Source organism: Gadus morhua, chromosome 2 (genome assembly GCF_902167405.1).
Source record: "Gadus morhua chromosome 2, gadMor3.0, whole genome shotgun sequence".
Classification (NCBI taxonomy): domain Eukaryota; kingdom Metazoa; phylum Chordata; class Actinopteri; order Gadiformes; family Gadidae; genus Gadus; species Gadus morhua.
The window spans coordinates 1,879,037-1,896,460 of record NC_044049.1 but is presented as its reverse complement, the minus strand read 5'-3'; the positions used below and the strand labels follow the sequence as shown (position 1 = coordinate 1,896,460).

The 17,424-nt window shown below is 47.4% G+C and overlaps 1 protein-coding gene across 1 annotated transcript; it reads left to right on the top strand.

The window, feature by feature from the left end:
* Positions 1 to 93: 93 nt before the first annotated feature.
* si:ch211-51c14.1 (protein kinase C and casein kinase substrate in neurons protein 2) lies at positions 94 to 16,462 on the top strand. The gene is made up of 10 exons (XM_030345593.1): positions 94 to 299; positions 2,671 to 2,738; positions 6,475 to 6,631; positions 8,184 to 8,419; positions 12,479 to 12,634; positions 13,074 to 13,249; positions 14,054 to 14,174; positions 14,596 to 14,672; positions 15,133 to 15,212; positions 15,642 to 16,462. The coding sequence occupies exons 2-10, from the start codon at positions 2,679 to 2,681 to the stop codon at positions 15,749 to 15,751; spliced, it is 1,173 nt and encodes a 390-aa protein (XP_030201453.1). The 5' UTR covers positions 94 to 299; positions 2,671 to 2,678; the 3' UTR covers positions 15,752 to 16,462.
* Positions 16,463 to 17,424: the final 962 nt, after the last annotated feature.

Here is a 17,424-nt window from a genome sequence, read left to right as displayed (position 1 = left end):
AGGGAGGGAGGGAGGGAGAGAGGGAGAGACCGAGGGAGTGAGGGAGGGAGGGAGGGAGGGAGGGAGGGAGGGAGGGAGAAAAACCAGCTCATCTCACACACACAGAGGGCCAGAGAAAGGGGAAGAGCAGGGGAGCGTTGGGGCTAGTGGAAAACTAGAAAGCCCTACTGAAAGGAGTGAGGATAGGAGGGGAGAGGTGGCTAGGGGAGAGGCTCTGGGAATAGGAAAACTGAGCAGGAAGGAGGGCGGAAAACTGTGGACTAAGGCGCTCCGGAGAACTGAACCCAGAGGAGTGGAAGGTAAGAGAAGACCGTCTGCTGGTTATCCTTAGGTCCCCCGTCTGAGTACTGAAGCTCGAGGATCACTTTCTGCTCTTTGGCTGATGGCTTTGTATCTTGTCTGTGTTGGCGCACGTTGAGCTATGCAAGACAGTGGAAGCAGATAGGGGAGAAGGGGGGTGAGGGACGTTGTATGGTTGTGTGTGCGTGTGCATGTGTGAGGGTTTGCGTGTGTGGCTGTGTTCATGAATGTGCGTGTCTGTGTGTGATTGTGTTTGTGTGTGGCTGTGTATGAGCATGTGTGTTTGCAGGTCGGTCTGTGCGTGTGCATGTATGTGCCTGTTTCTGTGTGTGTCTGTGCGTGTGTAGCTGTGTGTATGTGCATGTGTGTTTGCACGGCTGTGTGCACTTATGTGTGTGTGGCAGTGTGTGTGTGTGTGTGGCTGTGCAACAGGCCATCTCAGGCAAAGGGTGGATGAGTTGTCAAAGTTTCAGATCGCCTTTCATGATTCATTTGAATCTCGCTGAAGCTGCCCTTTATTTTATTATGCTAACAGCCACTCTTTATGAAGACCTTTATATATCGGTTAATTGATTTGGATTTTGGATCTGGACAGCTATATATTCCCATGGTAGAGAATACATGGCTCCGAAAGAGGAACACTCCATGTCATTGAAGATCCTATTAGTGATGTTATTAATCAGACAACGACCGATAATCGCCCCTTCACAGAGTGGTTGAGTTGATAATGACTCAGTGAAATGTATATATTACTTTTGTTAGCCCTTTCCAGGTTCAGCGGAGCACAGGACCTGTAAGGAAGCAGCACTGGTCATTGTAGAGATAGCAAATGGTTTCCATATATGTTTGGGGATAACATAAGAGTGGTCTTTCCCACAGTGCTCTTTGTTAAAGACCCCCCCCCCCCCCTAACCCCCCGGGGGCAGTCAGTAACTAGATGGACAGGAAGTCACAGTCAAGAGGTTAGGAGGGAAGTGATTCATTAGGGCTCTCTGACCCCTGCTGAGAGAGAGAGAGAGAGAGAGAGAGAGAGAGAGAGAGAGAGAGAGAGAGAGAGAGAGAGAGAGAGAGAGAGAGAGAGAGAGGGAGGGAGAGAGAGAGAGAGAGAGAGAGAGAGAGAGAGAGAGAGAGAGAGAGAGAGAGAGAGAGAGAGAGAGAGAGAGAGAGAGAGAGAGAGAGAGAGAGAGAGAGAGAGAGAGAGAGAGAGAGAGAGAGAGAGAGAGAGAGAGAGAGAGAGAGAGAGAGAGAGAGAGAGAGAGAGGACAACCACTATCATCAGGGGGAGAAGAGAGAAGAAGAGAGGGTAAGGGGGGGATTTGATTGAGAAAGGGAGATAGAGAAGGGAACAGAAGGAGCATGATATTATAGCGTGGCTGTTAGTATAACCCCCCCCCCCCCCCGCAGATGCAGGGAGAGGCAGCAGGGAGAGGACCTGTGTAGCGCTCCTAGCCGACCATGTGATTTCCTATAAACAGAGTTCTCCAATCTAATTTTGCGCCTGACGGAACCGTATAAAAGGGTTGTGTATGTGTGTGGTTGTGTGTATTTTTCGTGTGTGTCTGTGTATGTGTGTCTCTGTGTTTCTTCCCCAGACCACCATGGGTCTTGTGATGAAATCTAGTGATCTTTTACTTCATGCCTCTACAGAGAGGGTGTGTGTGTGTGTGTGTGTGTGTGTGTGCGTGTGCGTGTGCAGTCTGGGCCTCCATCCTCTAAAGCCGGAACATGTGACTGCATGTATGTTGTGAGTTTAGCAGAACCTGTGCACTGTGACATACAGACATACTTCCATTGTTTGGTCTTTCCTCAAGTGTTTTGGTTTGAGAGAGAGAGAGAGAGAGAGAGAGAGAGAGAGAGAGAGAGAGAGAGAGAGAGAGAGAGAGAGAGAGAGAGAGAGAGAGAGAGAGAGAGAGAGAGAGAGAGAGAGAGAGAGAGAGAGATATGGGAAGTGGGAATAAGCCCCACTAGTGAGGGGAGATGAGGGCAGTGCGATGGGATGATACAACCTTTACCCCCCTGTTTATATTTAGATAGCTCAAGTTCCCAAGCGAGGAACGCTGGTGGGAGAGTTCCTTCGTCCCTGCTGATGTATTCACAGCTTGGAGCGAGCCCAAAGACTGCTCCATGTACCGCATTGCCGTACCATATTAGAAGCTCCTATGGTTGTGAAATGCAATCCTTTGATGATATACATCTCTGATCGCCTGGTGGTGAATGCTAATTCAGTGGCAGGTGGACACCCGTTTAATTCCAATCAAAATGTGAAACAGTCGTTCTGTTTAACGCTGTCGCTACCATTGTCTCATGTGTTCGTGATGGAGGATGACTTTAATGAAATGTTTTCTGACCACGATTACGTTCATCACCCAGGACGGAAGATGTCAGCGATTACGTCGGAGAATGGCCTGGAAGACGCACACAGCAAAAGTTTCTGGGTGGTAAGTTGAGTGAGTGTGTGTGTGCGTGTGTTTGCGTGCGTGCGTGCGTGCGTGCGTTTGTCGAGGGAGGGTGTATGTGTTTACATACACATGTCTCTCTGTCTCACAGATGATCAGATGTACAATCGAGGGCCCAGGCCTTAGTCGTCTCACTAAGACGAGCTGACATTGTCCGGGCCAAAACAGACAAAACATCTTTAGTGTTCAGCCTCATCATCTCTCTGAGTACAAGGCCACACGCTCCTATCTTGTGATGTTCAGCTCTTATGGGAAACATGCAAAGCATGAAGCCACACTATCTAACCTTAGCATGACTCAAATTTCACAAAGTAGCAGGCCGCCGGGATTACAGTTAGGTTAAGTTAAGTAAGGCTTCTGGGGAGATCAGGAGAAATCATTACAGAAGCTGGAACATTCTATCAGGACGATTCTGGTTTAAGTCTATCCACATGTGCTGAAGTAATGTACATCCACATGCTAAAGTGGTTAACATTGACATGTGCTGAAGTGATGTTTTTAAATGAATAAAAATAAGTTAGCATGTCAAATGTGGCTCATGTTAATCTTATACAAAGTGGATAACAGCTCGGCTTAATTTAATAATAAGCATGTCCCTCTTCTGCATGCATCGTTCTCAAAGAAATGTAGATACTAAAGATTAAACTCAGATTCAACTCAACAATTGGCTTTGGTTAAGTCATATTTCCTCTTGATGAATTTACTACCATTGTTGTTGTTTTAAGGACACACCTTTCTTCTTTCCTTAGTGGTCAATGCCAGAGAAGATAACAGTGTTTAGCCGTGGCTAGGCGAGCAGTCTATATTTCAAACGTGTTTTCAATATACCTCTCCATAAATACAAGTTTTTGATCAATCAAAATAATGAGCATTAGTCTGGATGACAAAATAAATCAATTACTGAAGTAAAAACCATGTTGATGGTGGCTCCATATGGGACTTGAAACATTGAGATGTTTACCTCAGGATAGACTCCCATCGAACACCATTGCCAAGTAAAATAATCTGTGAATATTTGGGTCTACTACACATATTCGGAAAATGGAAGGTAATGCTCTGCTTGCTTACGATAAATACTTCAAACCCTAACCCTCCCGAAAACGTACAAATAAATCCCCTGAAGTTTGTGGCTACAAACATAGCCACGAAAATCGTTGTTATTTTCCATCTCCTTCCGTTTCCATTTCGTACATATGCCTTTTTATGGGCTGCAGCACAATAAAAGTACAGACTGTTAGCATCTGAGCAGAAGGCAAGCACTCGAATACCTCAGTTTCGTGTACTTTGCAACTCTGACATTTCTCCCCATAACGGCTGTAACTCTTAACCATTTCCAATGGGGTTTGAATGGACATGAGGTCAAAATCTGAGATCAAAATCTCAATGGGATCGAGTTCCACACGAGACAAGGACGATGGCAGCTCTGTCTCTATAACCGCGTAAGAACAGTCCATTCTGGTTCATAGTCCCTCCAAACGGTGGTGACAACGTCTGTGTTTATCACGGCCACATGTGTTCACCTCAATGCAAACATTTATCTCCCTCCTATGTTTTTGTACTAAACTACCACTTCAGCGCGCCTTGGTCTGCCTGCTCTCGGTTTTATCGCTCCCGGTCCTGTCGTTTGGCAGAGTGCTGGGTCTACTGGATATCAATATCCCAGGCTGAGACTTGATTATGATGCATAGGTGTGCTCCTCTTTCAGGACCTGGCGAGGCCACCGTCGTAAAAGCAGAGCGCTGTGCAGTTGTGTAACGGCTGTGATTCTGTAGTCCTGAGATTAGGAGGGAGATATGGAGACTTTTAGAGCACTTTTGTAGCCGGAAGGTTGCTAGTTTGATCCCCGGCACCTCCTAGCTGAGCAAAGGTGTCCCTGAGCAACTCGCCTCTTCCTGACTACTCCTGACGAGCTGGCTGTCGCTTTGCATGGTTGACACTGCCGTCAGAGAGAAAGTAAGTCGCTTTGGATAAAAGTGTCTTCTAAATGCCCTAAATGTACATGTTGTGGTCACAAGTTTAACAAAAAAGACCAGGGTCACATCCATGAGGAAACTTGCCAATTATGAAAAGGTCTTTCTTTCTTTCTTTTTACTTTTAACAAGACCTACTGCCGGGTCTCTTTGATGCTGCGATAGGCTGCCTAGGCAGATTGTGCCGGAGCAGATGTGTGTTGGGCCCTGTGATTGGCTCGAGGAGGATCTGCAGCCGTGAAGTTGGCCCCTCTGTGAATTCCTCAGCTGGTTTTGTTTAATCGGGGGACGATTGAGAAGTGCCAGGACGAACTACAACAGAAAGACGGAGCGCAGGAAGGAGAGAGAGGGAAAGATTAAGGTTTTACGTGCGTTTAGGTATATGTGAGAGCTGCGTAAGGAAGTGCACTTTGCAGTCCATATGTTTTATAACCTATAAATCTGTTTTACCGACAGTGTTTAAGGAAAACACCTTTTGACACACTTAATTAGCGGTTAGTTGTAACAAACGACGAAAATACTTTTGTAAACGTTGACGTATAAAATGAGTTATGGGATAGAGCTGCTTTTAAGAGAGCTACGTCTAGCCATCGCCGCGCTCTGCTCAAACGCTTTCTGCAGCTTGTAAACGTGTCCTTCAGAGAGAGAGAGAGAGAGAGAGAGACACAGAGTGAGTGAGTTTGGGTTTTGTTGTATTATGTGGCGCCTGCCAGGAAAAATGGAGCGAGATCTTCCAAACTCCACATCCACAAACAAAGCATGTGTCATTGCACTCAGCAGCTGGGCCGTGCCCGTCTCCGTCTCCAAGGCCCCCGAGCCCCTCCACTGGGCCGCCCCAGCGGGTACGGGCCCTGACCACGCCGGGCCCGGCCCGGTCTGTGAGGAACTGAGCCACAGAGGAACCCAACGCCCTGCGTGACACGACCAGCTAGCCACAGGGGATTTCTCCTTCTTTAAAGAGTTGTTCATACAAAACAAAACCTCTTTATCCACGATGAAAGGGCCCCTTTACTAAAGCAGTGATTTTGAACGTCCACATTTGTTTGCCGCTGAGGAGGCGAAGCGCGTTCGCTCGACTTGAGTCTAAATCGCTGACGCAAATTGTGTTGGGGCCCTGATTAAATGTAGCCATTCAGGATTCAATATGCAGATTCGTTCGGATGAGTTGGCAGCTCCACTTCACGGGGCTTGGAGTTGAAAACGAGGTCGGTCACAGATTCATACGTCCTTCTTAGAGCCACTAAACGGAGAGAGAAGGAGCGTTAGGTGATTTAAAAACATTTGGGGAAACACGACCCAACGACCCAAGCGACCCCAGGCTTATTCACACTGGACAGCACTTCTCACACTTGTTATTTTTGTGTGTCCTTGTGTGTGTGTTTGTGTGTGTGTGTGTGTGTGTGTGTGTGTGTGTGTGTGTGTGTGTGTGTGTGTGTGTGTGTGTGTGTGTGTGTGTGTGTGTGTGCGTGCGTGTCTGAGTGTGTCTGCCTGTTTGTGTCTGTATGTATGTGCCTGTGTGTGTGTCTCTGTCTGTACATGTGTGTCTCTTTCCGTGTGTGTGTGTGTGTGTGTGTGTGTGCCTCTTTCTGTCTGTATGTATGTCCCTGTCTGTGTCTGTTTGTGTGTGTCTGCTAACTGCCCTAAATGTAAATGTGTGTGTGGGTCTATTTCTGTATGTGTGTGTGTGTGTGTGTGTGTGTGTGTGTGTGTGTGTGTGTGTCTCTCTTTCTGTGTGTGTGTCCTTCCAGCCTGGGAACTACCAGCGTACGGTCAAGCGGACGGAGGACTCCTTCCAGGCGTGTAATGACATCGTGGCGTGCTTCCAGGAGAGGGCTCGTGTGGAGCGGCAGTACGCCCAGCAGCTCGCCGAGTGGAGCAACAAGTGGAAGCCCCTGGTGGAGACCAGTGAGTACTGCGGCCCCGCCAACATCTCCCAAAAAGGGGCCGAATGCGACCGTGAGCCAGGGCATTCCTGTGCTGTTGTGTTCCCGAATCGAGAGGAGGAGAGAGGAGGGCCGAGTTCCAAATCTCTCACTTTTTCACTCATTCCCTCACTCATTCACTCATTCCTCACTTGCACTTCAAAATGGTACTTTCACTTAGCATTGTGTAGCATCTTATCCTAGCTATCTCTGTTGTGCACGGGGAACGGGTTAACGAAGAGATTGTTAGTGCTTGGCACTTGGGTCTATGAACATCCTGATTGTACCGACAGCGATATATTGTTGTTTCTTTCTTCTGACAAATGTTCTTATTGTCAGTCGCTCTGGTTGAAAGCGTCTGATAAAGGCCCTCAATGTTAATGTGAATTCCCGGATTCTTATTAAGTGACCAGTCTTTCTTTTTAAGTCCTCTGTTTAGGAAGCGAGTGAGGTAGGGAGGGAGGCATTGGAGGAATTGGCAAGCGAATGATGCGGCACCCTGATGTTTATTCGTCGCACAACCCCAGTGTTTGATGTTGAAGATGAGTCAGAGGAAAATATGAAGGGGGGGGGGGGGGGGGGGGGGGGAGGTAGAGTCAAAACGATTTATAGAGAAAGGTTCCCTGGATGGATGGACTCAGGGGTCGTTTCATCCTGAGGAACATTTTAACATCACATCTTTTTAACGGAGTGAATATCGGCAGTAGAAAAAGTATCATCAGTAAAATCCATGACCCAACACTGTTTTAAACATTATGCCTCAAAATAAAAATCTCTAACCACATTCCTTAACTAATGTCGTGCCTCTGTAACTATATCGCCAACCGAATATCTGGCCGATGCTGCTGCGAACATAAATCTGAGTTCATCCATTCATGTTAGCTAGGCCCTAGACTGCTGACAGGACTCCTTGGGGGGTGAATTACGGGTATTTACATATCTGTTCCCCTCAGGCCACTTAGATAGTAAAACATAAACCGTTGGCCTCCTACTTTATGTTCACAGCTTAATTTGTCAACGGTTAAGCGATAAACAAACCTGTAGTCCTGCAGATCCCTTCCATGTTTGGAGAATCCGTTCCATGGCTTGAGTCCTTGGCTCTGGTCAGACCGGTGCACTTGCGCATGTGTGTGCGTTCATGTCTCTGTGTGCGTGTTCCCCCGTGTGCCTTGTGTGTCTGTGTGTGTGCGTGCATGTCTCTGTGTGTGTGTTCCCACGTGTGCCTTGTGTGTGTGCGCCCGTGTTTATTGTGTGTGTGTGTGTGCGCCCGTGTTAATTGTGTGTGTGTGTGTGTGTGCATTGTGTGTGTCCGCCCATGTTGTTTATTGTGTGTGTGTGTGCGTGTTTGTTCTGTGTGTGTGTGCACCTGTGCTTATTGTGTGTATGCATTGTGTGTGTGTGTTTATTCTGTGTGTGTGTGCGTTTGTGCTTATTCTGTGAGTGCATTGTGTGTGTGTGTGCGCCCGTGTTGTTTATTGTGAGTGTGTGTGTGTGTGTGTGTGTGTGTGTGTGTGTGTGTGTGTGTGTGTGTTCAGGCCCGCTCTACGGCTCCCTGCTGAAGGCGTGGAAGTGCTTCCTCTCCTCTGCGGACCGCCTGGCCTCCTACCACTCCTCCATGTGCCGCTCGCTGGTGGCGGAGGACGGCGACCGCGTGCGCAGCTGGCAGAAGGAGAGCTTCCACAAGAAGTTCTTCGGAGGCTTCAAGGAGTCCCAGGACTTCGGCACCGGCTTCGCACGCGCTCAGAAGCCCTGGGCCAAGCGGCTTAAGAAGGTAAGGCCCCAGGCAAAGCGGCTTAAGAAGGTAAGGCCCTGGGCCAAGTGGCTTAAGAAGGTAGGGCCCTGGGCCAAGCAGCTTAAGAAGGTAAGGCCCCAGGCCAAGTGGCTTAAGAAGGTAAGGCCCTAGGCCAAGTGGCTTAAGAAGGTAAGGCCCTGGGCCAAGCAGCTTAAGAAGGTAAGGCCCTAGGCCAAGTGGCTTAAGAAGGTAAGGCCCCAGGCCAAGTGGCTTAAGAAGGTAGGGCCCTAGGCCAAGTGGCTTAAGAAGGTAGGGCCCTGGGCCAAGTGGCTTAAGAAGGTAAGGCCCTAGGCCAAGCGGCCTAAGAAGGTAGGGATCGTTTCCATGCCGACTCCAACCATGAGTTAATAAAGAAAATTAATAGATTATTTTATTATTTCATAAAATAAATTATATTTTATTTGGGTTAGATGTTTGTCAAAAAGATGCATTTATTTATTTCGGCAGATTTTCCAAATCTTTTATTTCAGGGGACTTTTATTCCATAATTCAATATTAATTTATTTCAGGGGACTTTTATGTCCTCGTGCCAGATTTATTGGGCAATCAGGAAATACAAGTCTGACTAGTTGCGTGTCGAGGTGTCCCTGATCAAGACACCCCACCCTAACTGCTCCTGACGAGCTTTGTGGTTGACTCCGCCGTCGGTGTGTGAATGTGTGCATGAACGGGTGAATGTGGGGCAGTATTGTAGAGTGCTTTGAGTTGCCACTGTTTAGGAAAGCGTTGTATAAATGCAGTCTATTTAGCATTTTGCATCGATTAAAACCCCCCAATGTGCTGAAAGATAATCCAGTTGTGTGCCCTGGATCTCTCATGTTTGAAGTTTTCTTGACTATTATACTGTTGCGTTGTTGTTTTGGTTGTTGCACTATTTTGTTATGTTGTTGTCGGTGAGTGTGTGTGTGTGTGTGGGGGGGGGGGGCTGTGTTTGTTGTGTTTTAACTGCAGCATGAGCAGCGGGAGTCCAAAACAAATTTCCCCGTGGGACAATAAAGTTATATTGACTTGAAGTGAAGTCCAGTGAGCTGGTGCATCCGGCTCTTTCATGCCTTGCACATCAGCACTGGTGGTGTGTGCGTGCAGGCGTGTGCGCATGCGTGTGTGTTGTGTGTGTGTGTGTGTGCGTGCGCGAATGTGTAGATGTGTGTGCGGGTGTTTTCTGTGGCCCAATGTGCTTTGACTTCACGACCCTAAATATTCAGAAATTGCATTAAATCCTAAAGATAGGATTTATCTGAGGTTAGGGTTTCAGGGTCTCCCACGGTAACGTAATGTCCAGGCCAGTCAGGAAGAATTTCACACCTCACTTTGACGAACACGGAGAAGCAGTGAGATCTAGCGGTAGCTTGTCGCTATCGATAGCGAGCTAATATACTACACCCTCGTCAGAGCAGTTTCAGTGGAAATGACTCATGCTGCACGCAACGAGTTCCAATACTGTATTATTGGTTGAATGACTAATGATTTGATTAGACCACGACCCTTTCAAGAAGTGGAAACTGGTGTATAGTTGCTGACTGAGTGCCTCCTGAGACAGGCTTGTTCTCTGAGTAATGGCTTAATCGCAGAAGTCCTGGAGGCAGTGAGTACGTGGTCAGGGACGAGTGAGGAGTTTGTAACGTCAACCGCATACGGCCCCGGCACGGGAACCCATTTAGGTCAATTAGGAGGATTTCAAAGAGTTAAATTAGGAAATATGGCTATGAAATAAATCCCGAAAATAGTTTAACGACGCGATAAATACATACGTTTCAAATAAATACATAAATTAGTTAATAAAGTTTAAATATAAATAATTATATTTTGCTTTTAAAGGATGTTTTTCAAAGGGCTGCATTAATTTATTTCAGGGGATTTTCGGCTTCATATTACCACATTTATTCATTTCAGGGGACTTTTATATCGTGAATCAATATTAATTTATTTCAGGGGACTTTTATTTCCTCATGCCAGATGTATTGGGAAACCAGGAAACATATGTCCCCTGATATAAATAAATGTGCAATACTGTCATAAATATTGAACTAATCAAAGTAGTCCTTGGAACAATGTTGACAAATGTATACACAGTATGTATATTGACATATATTTATACGTAACATCTATATTGCTTAATTTATGTACATCAGGGTTTTTATCCAAAGACAATTTTATTTATTTTATCGGCATAGATTTACTTATTTTATTAATTAAAAAATGACCCCCCCCCCCCCCTCCGGTAAGCAGGAGTTTTACATTATCGACCCAAGAGGAGATCTTTCTCGGGTTGGTGTTTTTCTTTGCATCACCCTACTCGCACCCTACTTTGAAGCAAACATTTAGGGTCAAGGGGAATACGATATTCCCTTGGCGGAGCGTGAGGTCTGGTCAGCAGACGGGCCGCGTCCGCCCTGTCAGACAAGACGGATGGAGAGGACGCCCGATCGAACGGTGTCTGATGCTCTGGTTGACCGGGGGCTTGGTTAAGGAAGCGTCTGTCACCGTGAACCATGACCCCTCTGTGCTGGTGCCCTCCCAGTGAAAGGTGTGCTGCTGTGGGCTAAACGCAGAGCCAGGGGGACCCCCCACTGTGCATGGCCACAAATACATTACCACTGAGTCCGTGGCTACGAAGCAGAAAGGCCTTTTTTTACCCACATGGATTTTTGCAAATGCCAATATGTAGAAATTCTATTTGAGTTACAATACCAGCCGCAGATTGGGCTATGGATATATTTCTTTATGTTTCCAGATGACTAATTAGTTCATATTCATATGCTAGTCATGGACTCACAACATCAATCTTCTATATTTAGATTATGGCCCTGGTATATCCCATTACTTGCTGTTTGTAAATCTGCCTTTTCCAGTGTTTTAGCGACGTCACAGGTGGGCATGTCCACATAGATGTATGGTGGATAGATAAGCAACATTTAGGTAGACAAGTGGACACACCCACTTGTCACCAAGGCACAGCGGAAGGGCAGATTTTCAAACGGCTTGTAACGGCTAATGTCACTCACACCTGGTGGTATAATATCACCCCCTTAATAGTTGGTCCTATTGGAACTTACTGTGTATGCGTTGCTGGTGTGTAACGTGGGGGCACTTGGGTTCAGGTACTGTTGGGCACACAGTATCCCTGCAGTGTCTACCTGAGCGAACCGGCTAAGCTACCCCAGGCCACACCAGTCTGGACTCAGCAGTCCCGCTACAACACGGCCAGTGCATCGGCCTCTCCCGCTGAGGGGAACTCACCCAGCGTGTCCTCAGACATCTGTCCTTAACGCCTGGGCGGACCTCGGCTCCCCCCTCGGATCAGGAAGGAGGGTTCACCCTCATTAGCATGCCGGGGCGACCCCTGGAAAGAGGACAAGTTGTCCAAGCGAAACCAAACTCCTTCATGCCAGATAAGGATCGCGTCGGGGCCAGACCGCCGTGGCTCTCGACTGCCAGACCGCTCAGTGTTGCCAGACGCCAGTCGAAGCCCCTGAATGCGTTCAAACATTTATTTGTTAAGAAGTTGGCCTCGCGTCTCCCCAGAATGACGATGCATTATCCATGACCGTACGCCTTTGCTAATTCTCCGTTCGCCTTGAGGCGGTTCGCGTTGGACCCGACCAAGGTTGTTATCAATACCACGGTCGAACGTGGGAGTTCTGCGGCGTTCAGACTGAGACGCTTACAATGCCTTCTAGTTCCACGGCTCAAGAGAGGAAGCAAAAGCTTTCTCTCGGGATCTCGGGCGGCATGTGGCTCGGGAGGTTTTGGTTCGATCCCCGGGTCCTTCTAGCTGAGTGTCGAGGTGTCCCTGAGCAAGACGCCTCACCCTGCCTGCTGCCGACGAGCTGGCTTTCGCCTTGCGTGGCTGACTCCGCCGTCGGAGTGTGAAAGTGTTCAAGCGCTTTGAGTGGCCACTGGTTAGGAAAGCGCTTTATAAATGCAGTCCATTTACTAAAATACGTTATTTTTTCTGCTTGCTCAGGAAGGGGGCCCCCCTAATAGTAGCCTAGGGCCCATGACCACCTTAACCCGCCCCTGTCTGTCTCCCTGCAGCTGGACAAGGCCCGCAGCGCGTACCACAAGGTGAGCCGGCGGGAGCATCTGGTGCGGGAGCGGGAGGCGCACGCCGCCGGGAACCCCGACGTGGCCATCGAGAAGCAGAAGAAGATCCAGGAGGAGAGGGAGGCAGCCCAGCAGGTGGCCGACAAGGTAGGGGGCGGGGGGGGGGGGACACCGTGGAGAGACGGGCTTTAGGGGTGTGTGTGTTGAAAGCATGTGTGTGTGTGTGTGTGTGTGTGTGTCTGTGGGTACATGACTGTCTGTCTGGGTTTGTGCTTTTTTTGTGTGGATTTTATTTGTGTGTGTGTGTATGTGTGTGTATTCAAGTGTTTGTGTGTGTACGGTGTGTGTGTGTGTGTGTACGGTGTGTGTGTGTGTGTGTGTGTGTGTGTGTGTGTGTGTGTGTGTGCATGTCTGTGTTTGTGTTTGTTATGTGTGTTTTATTTGTGCTTGTGTGTGTATCATATTTTACATTTGGGACCATATCACCAAACCCACTGATGCTGTGATTTTTGTGCGTGTGTGTCTGTTATGCATGTGTGTGTGTGTGTGTGTGTGTGTGTGTGTGTGTGTGTGTGTGTGTGTGTAGGTGCGTGCGCGCTACGAGAAGGTCCTGGAGGAGGTGAGTCGCTACGCGCCGCGCTACATGGAGGAGATGGAGTGCATCTTCGACCAATCACAGGAGGAGGAGAGGAAGAGGATCAGCTTCCTGAAGGAGGCCTTCCTCTCCATCCACAAGCACCTCGACGTCACCACCAACCAGAGGTCAGCACGCGCGCGCGCGCGTGTGTGTGTGTGTGTCTGAGAGTATGTTTTTGTGTTTGTTTGTATGTTCCTGCGCGTCTGTGTGTGTTTGTGTGCGGTTTTGTGTGAGTGTGTGCATGTGGACGCAAGTTTGTGTGTGTGTATGATTGTGTGTCTTTGGATGTGCGTGTGTCAAAAAATATAAAAAGGGATGAATAATCAGCAGATTACAGATAAAAAAATCCATAATGGTACCATAATGGTACCATAATGGAAAAATAACAGATTTCTCCTTAAATAGCAACAGAAATTACGTACGGTACATTTGTCCTTTTCCAATCAAGTTAAGGCAGAGGAGTTGAGTGAAAGCTGTGATAGACGTGCTGTAGTCTGGCTCTCACCGATGTCCTCACGTCCCCCGTCGGCCTGTCCCCGGTCCACTCTGAGGGGCTCACGTCCCCCGTCGGCCTGTCCCCGGTCTGCTCTGAGGGAACGCTCTCTGTTTATGAGCTGTATGTCTACACTGTCCTCCATTAGCCTCCTGTGTCCTCTTTATGACGGTCCTCCATCAATCTGTGTGTGAATGTGCCTGCGTGTGTTCACGCCCGTTTGTGTATGTGTGCGCGCCTGCCCGTGTGTGTGTGTATGTGGGTGCGCGCGCCCATGTGTGTGTTTCTCTGTGCATCCATGTGTGTGTGAATGTGCCTGTGTGTGTTCACGCCCGTTTGTGTGTGTTTGTGTGTGTGTGTGTGTGTGTGTGTGTGTGTGTGTGTGTGTGTGTGTGTGTGTGTGTGTGTGTGTGTGTGTGTGTGTGTGTGTGCGCAGTGTGAAGGCTGTGTACAGCGAGCTCCACAACACCCTCATGGCCATCGACGACCAGGAGGACCTGAGGTGGTGGAAGAACACGTACGGACCGGGGATGCCCACCGACTGGCCCCAGTTCCAGGTACACCTGTCTGCCTGTATCTGTCTGTCTGTCTGTCTGTCTGTCTGTCTGTCTCCCTTCCCTCTGTCTGTATCTCTCTGTCTCTCTCTGTCTCTCTCTGTCTCTATCTCTCTCTCTCTCTCTCTGTCTCTCTCTCTGTCTGTCTGTCTGTCTGTCTGTCTGTCTGTCTGTCTGTCTGTCTGTCTGTCTGTCTGTCTGTCTGTCTGTCTGTCTGTCTGTCTGTCTGTCTGTCTGTCTGTCTGTCTGTCTGTCTGTCTGTCTCTCACTCTGACTGACTGACTGACTGACTGACTGTCTGTCTCTCACTCTGACTGACTGACTGACTGACTGACTGTCTGTCTCTCACTCTGACTGACTGACTGACTGACTGACTGTCTGACTGACTCACTCTCAACCCTTCTGCTTCACTGACGTCTGGCAGGAGTGGAAACAGGAGAAGAAAACTAAGAAGGAGAAAGTGAAGAAGGTGGTGGAGCAGAAAGCAGCCATCGAGAAGAGGTCAGTGTGAGGTGTTGAACCATATGGTGTCTGTGTGTTGTGATGTGTTGTGTTACACCATATGGTGTGTGTCTGTGTTTGTGTGTTGTTTTGTTTTGTCAGATGATATGGTGTGTGTCTGTGTTTGTGTGTTGTTGTGTTTTGTTTTTTTAAATGATGGTGATATGCTGTGTGTGTGATGTTGTGTTGAACCATATGGTGTCTGTGTGTTTTGATGTGTTGTGTTGGACCATATGGTGTGTGTCTGTGTTTGTGTGTTGTTGTGTTTTGTTAAGTGATATGGTGTGTGTCTGTGTTTGTGTGTTGTGTTTTGTTTTGTTAAATGATGGTGATATGGTGTGTGTGTGTGTGTGATGTTGTGTTGAACCATATGGACTGTGTGGTGTTGTGATGAGCCGTGGTGCGTTGTGTTGATCCATCTGGTGTGTGGGTAATCTGTGTGTACCTCTCTGGCCCGCAGTACGATGATCGGGGGGGTGAAGGTTCGAGCGCTGTACGACTACGATGGCCAGGAGACTGATGAGCTCACCTTTAAATCAGGTACCAACACACAAAGATACACACAAATACACATAATACAGACTCTGGGAGTCTGGTTCTGAGGCACTGTACTAGCTGGGTTTATACCGATTAAATCCAGAGTCCCGATGGTACAAAACAGTGGATTCATCCAACGACACAAAAATATGCATGCAGCCTTACTAGATTTCCAATGCACCCTCATTTGGAGGGTGCATCATCTATATGCCCTATACTCAATTTGCCACACTATTTCTCGCTGTCTTTTCTATTTGTAGCGTAGAGACTGCATGCAGAGTTTGTGTTAATTTGCGGTTCGCCTCGTGCTTATCCTCGCTGTTCCGAGTGCTGAATCACCGAAGCTGCCCGACAAGACACTCCATCATCCGATAAACCTTGACCTTTGACCTCTGACCTTTGACCCTTGTCGGTACGGCTCCTCCGTTCCAGGCGAGGAGTTCCTGAAGATCGAGGACGAGGACGACCAGGGCTGGTGTCGGGGGGTCCTGGAGGGGGGTCGCGAGGGGCTGTACCCGGCCAACTACGTAGAGGCCGTCTAGGCCGTGTCACCGCCCGTCTCCATGGCAACCCGTCCAGCATCAGCATCAGCGTCGACGTGAAACCGATGGCGTACCCACGAGTGTGTTTGGAGTCTCAACCGTGTGCCAGAGGGGACAGAGACAGTTGTTTGTTGGTGGTGGTGTTTGGACGGTGGTGCTGGGATGCTGGCGGTGTTGCGGGGGTGTTGCCATGGACCACCTCATCCTCATCGGTGAAGCCATCAGAGGTAATGTAGCACTTAGCCAAAGATCCGGGGTGTGACTAGAAGCTCAGCTCTGAGTCACACGCCCTCACCCCCATCCGGGAAACCAGAAACTACCAGGACGTGTGAACCGAGAAATAAGTTAATAAATCTTTTAATATATATATCTACGGTATATACAGAAATATGTGTACGTATATATTTTGTATGCGTTCATCACTCGTATTCGATTTAGGAACAGTGCATTGATGTACATTGGGGCAGAAACATGCTGGATATTGAAGGAACAAGATGTTATTAAGAGAGCTTTCAATCAGTGCTGAAACCACTGCCCAGATTAAAGGACAAATCTGGTGTAAAATGGATTTGGGATATGTTTGGTATGATAACGAATTGGAATGTTTGTTTTGGAGCAAAAAAGCGCAAAACATCTGATTCTATCAAAATGCTGTTTTTAGCCGATTCTATCAAAACGCTATTAACTTGGAACGATAGGGGCATGTGTTATGGTAAAAACTAAATCGTTATTTTAAACCACTTAAAACGCAAGTAGTAGCCTGGCATTCCTTTGGTAGTATAATAAGGGTCTTAACATATAAAACGAGGCATTGATAAGACTTTGTAAGTGTACAGATTGTTTATTAAAAAGGACATTTTATACACCAATTACCATCAGTAGTTCACCCGTCGACGCCATCTTGGTTGACTCGATGAGTAGATGGACGAGCACAGAGATTGTGCCATCCATCAACAACACTCAAGCTCTGTGTTTGCCAATCTACTTATCGATTCTTAAAAACGGGTGAACTACTGATTGTAATGTTTGTATAAGATGTCCTTTTTAATAAACAATCTGTACACTTACAAAGTTATCAATGCCCTTTTTATATGTTAAGACCCTTCTACCAAAGAAATGTCGGGCTACTTCTAGCGTTTTAAGTGGTTTAAAATAGCGATTTAGTTTTTACCATAACACATGCTCCTGTCGTTCGAAGTTTATAGCGTTTTGATAGAATCGGCTAAAAACAGCCAACTGAAGAATGCGTCTATATGTGCTTTTTTGCTCCAAAGAGAACATTCCAACTCGTTATCATACCAAACATATCAAAAATCCATTTTACACCAGATTTTTCTTTTAAGCTTATTCTGATCAATAAACATTTGTGCTATCAAAATGCTGATGCTTTACAGTAGCTTTAATACAAAGAGGATTTCACTTTGCCCTGCTGGCTTTATACATTCACAAAGATAGAAAGATAGATAGCATCATAGCAAGTCAATAAGTGAATTGTAATATCGCTGTCTTTATCTCTATCTCTCTGTATCGCTATTTAAGCCACAAATTGCGACTTTGCCAAATGTAGCCCATGTCTAGTAATCTTGTTTCAGTACTGTCTGCTCTGTACGCCATGCATGATGTAATAATAACGCTCCACTTTCACGCGATAAGAAAATCCTTTTCTCTGTTTT

What these genes read in the sequence shown, in the direction of transcription:
- si:ch211-51c14.1 (XM_030345593.1), top strand. Translation starts at nt 2,679, where the DNA reads ATGTCAGCGATTACGTCGGAGAATGGCCTGGAAGACGCACACAGCAAA. An exon ending in GGGCCAAGCGGCTTAAGAAG is followed by an intron (nt 8,420 to 12,478) that starts GTAAGGCCCCAG and finishes GTCTCCCTGCAG; the next exon opens with CTGGACAAGGCCCGCAGCGC. An exon ending in CCCAGCAGGTGGCCGACAAG is followed by an intron (nt 12,635 to 13,073) that starts GTAGGGGGCGGG and finishes GTGTGTGTGTAG; the next exon opens with GTGCGTGCGCGCTACGAGAA.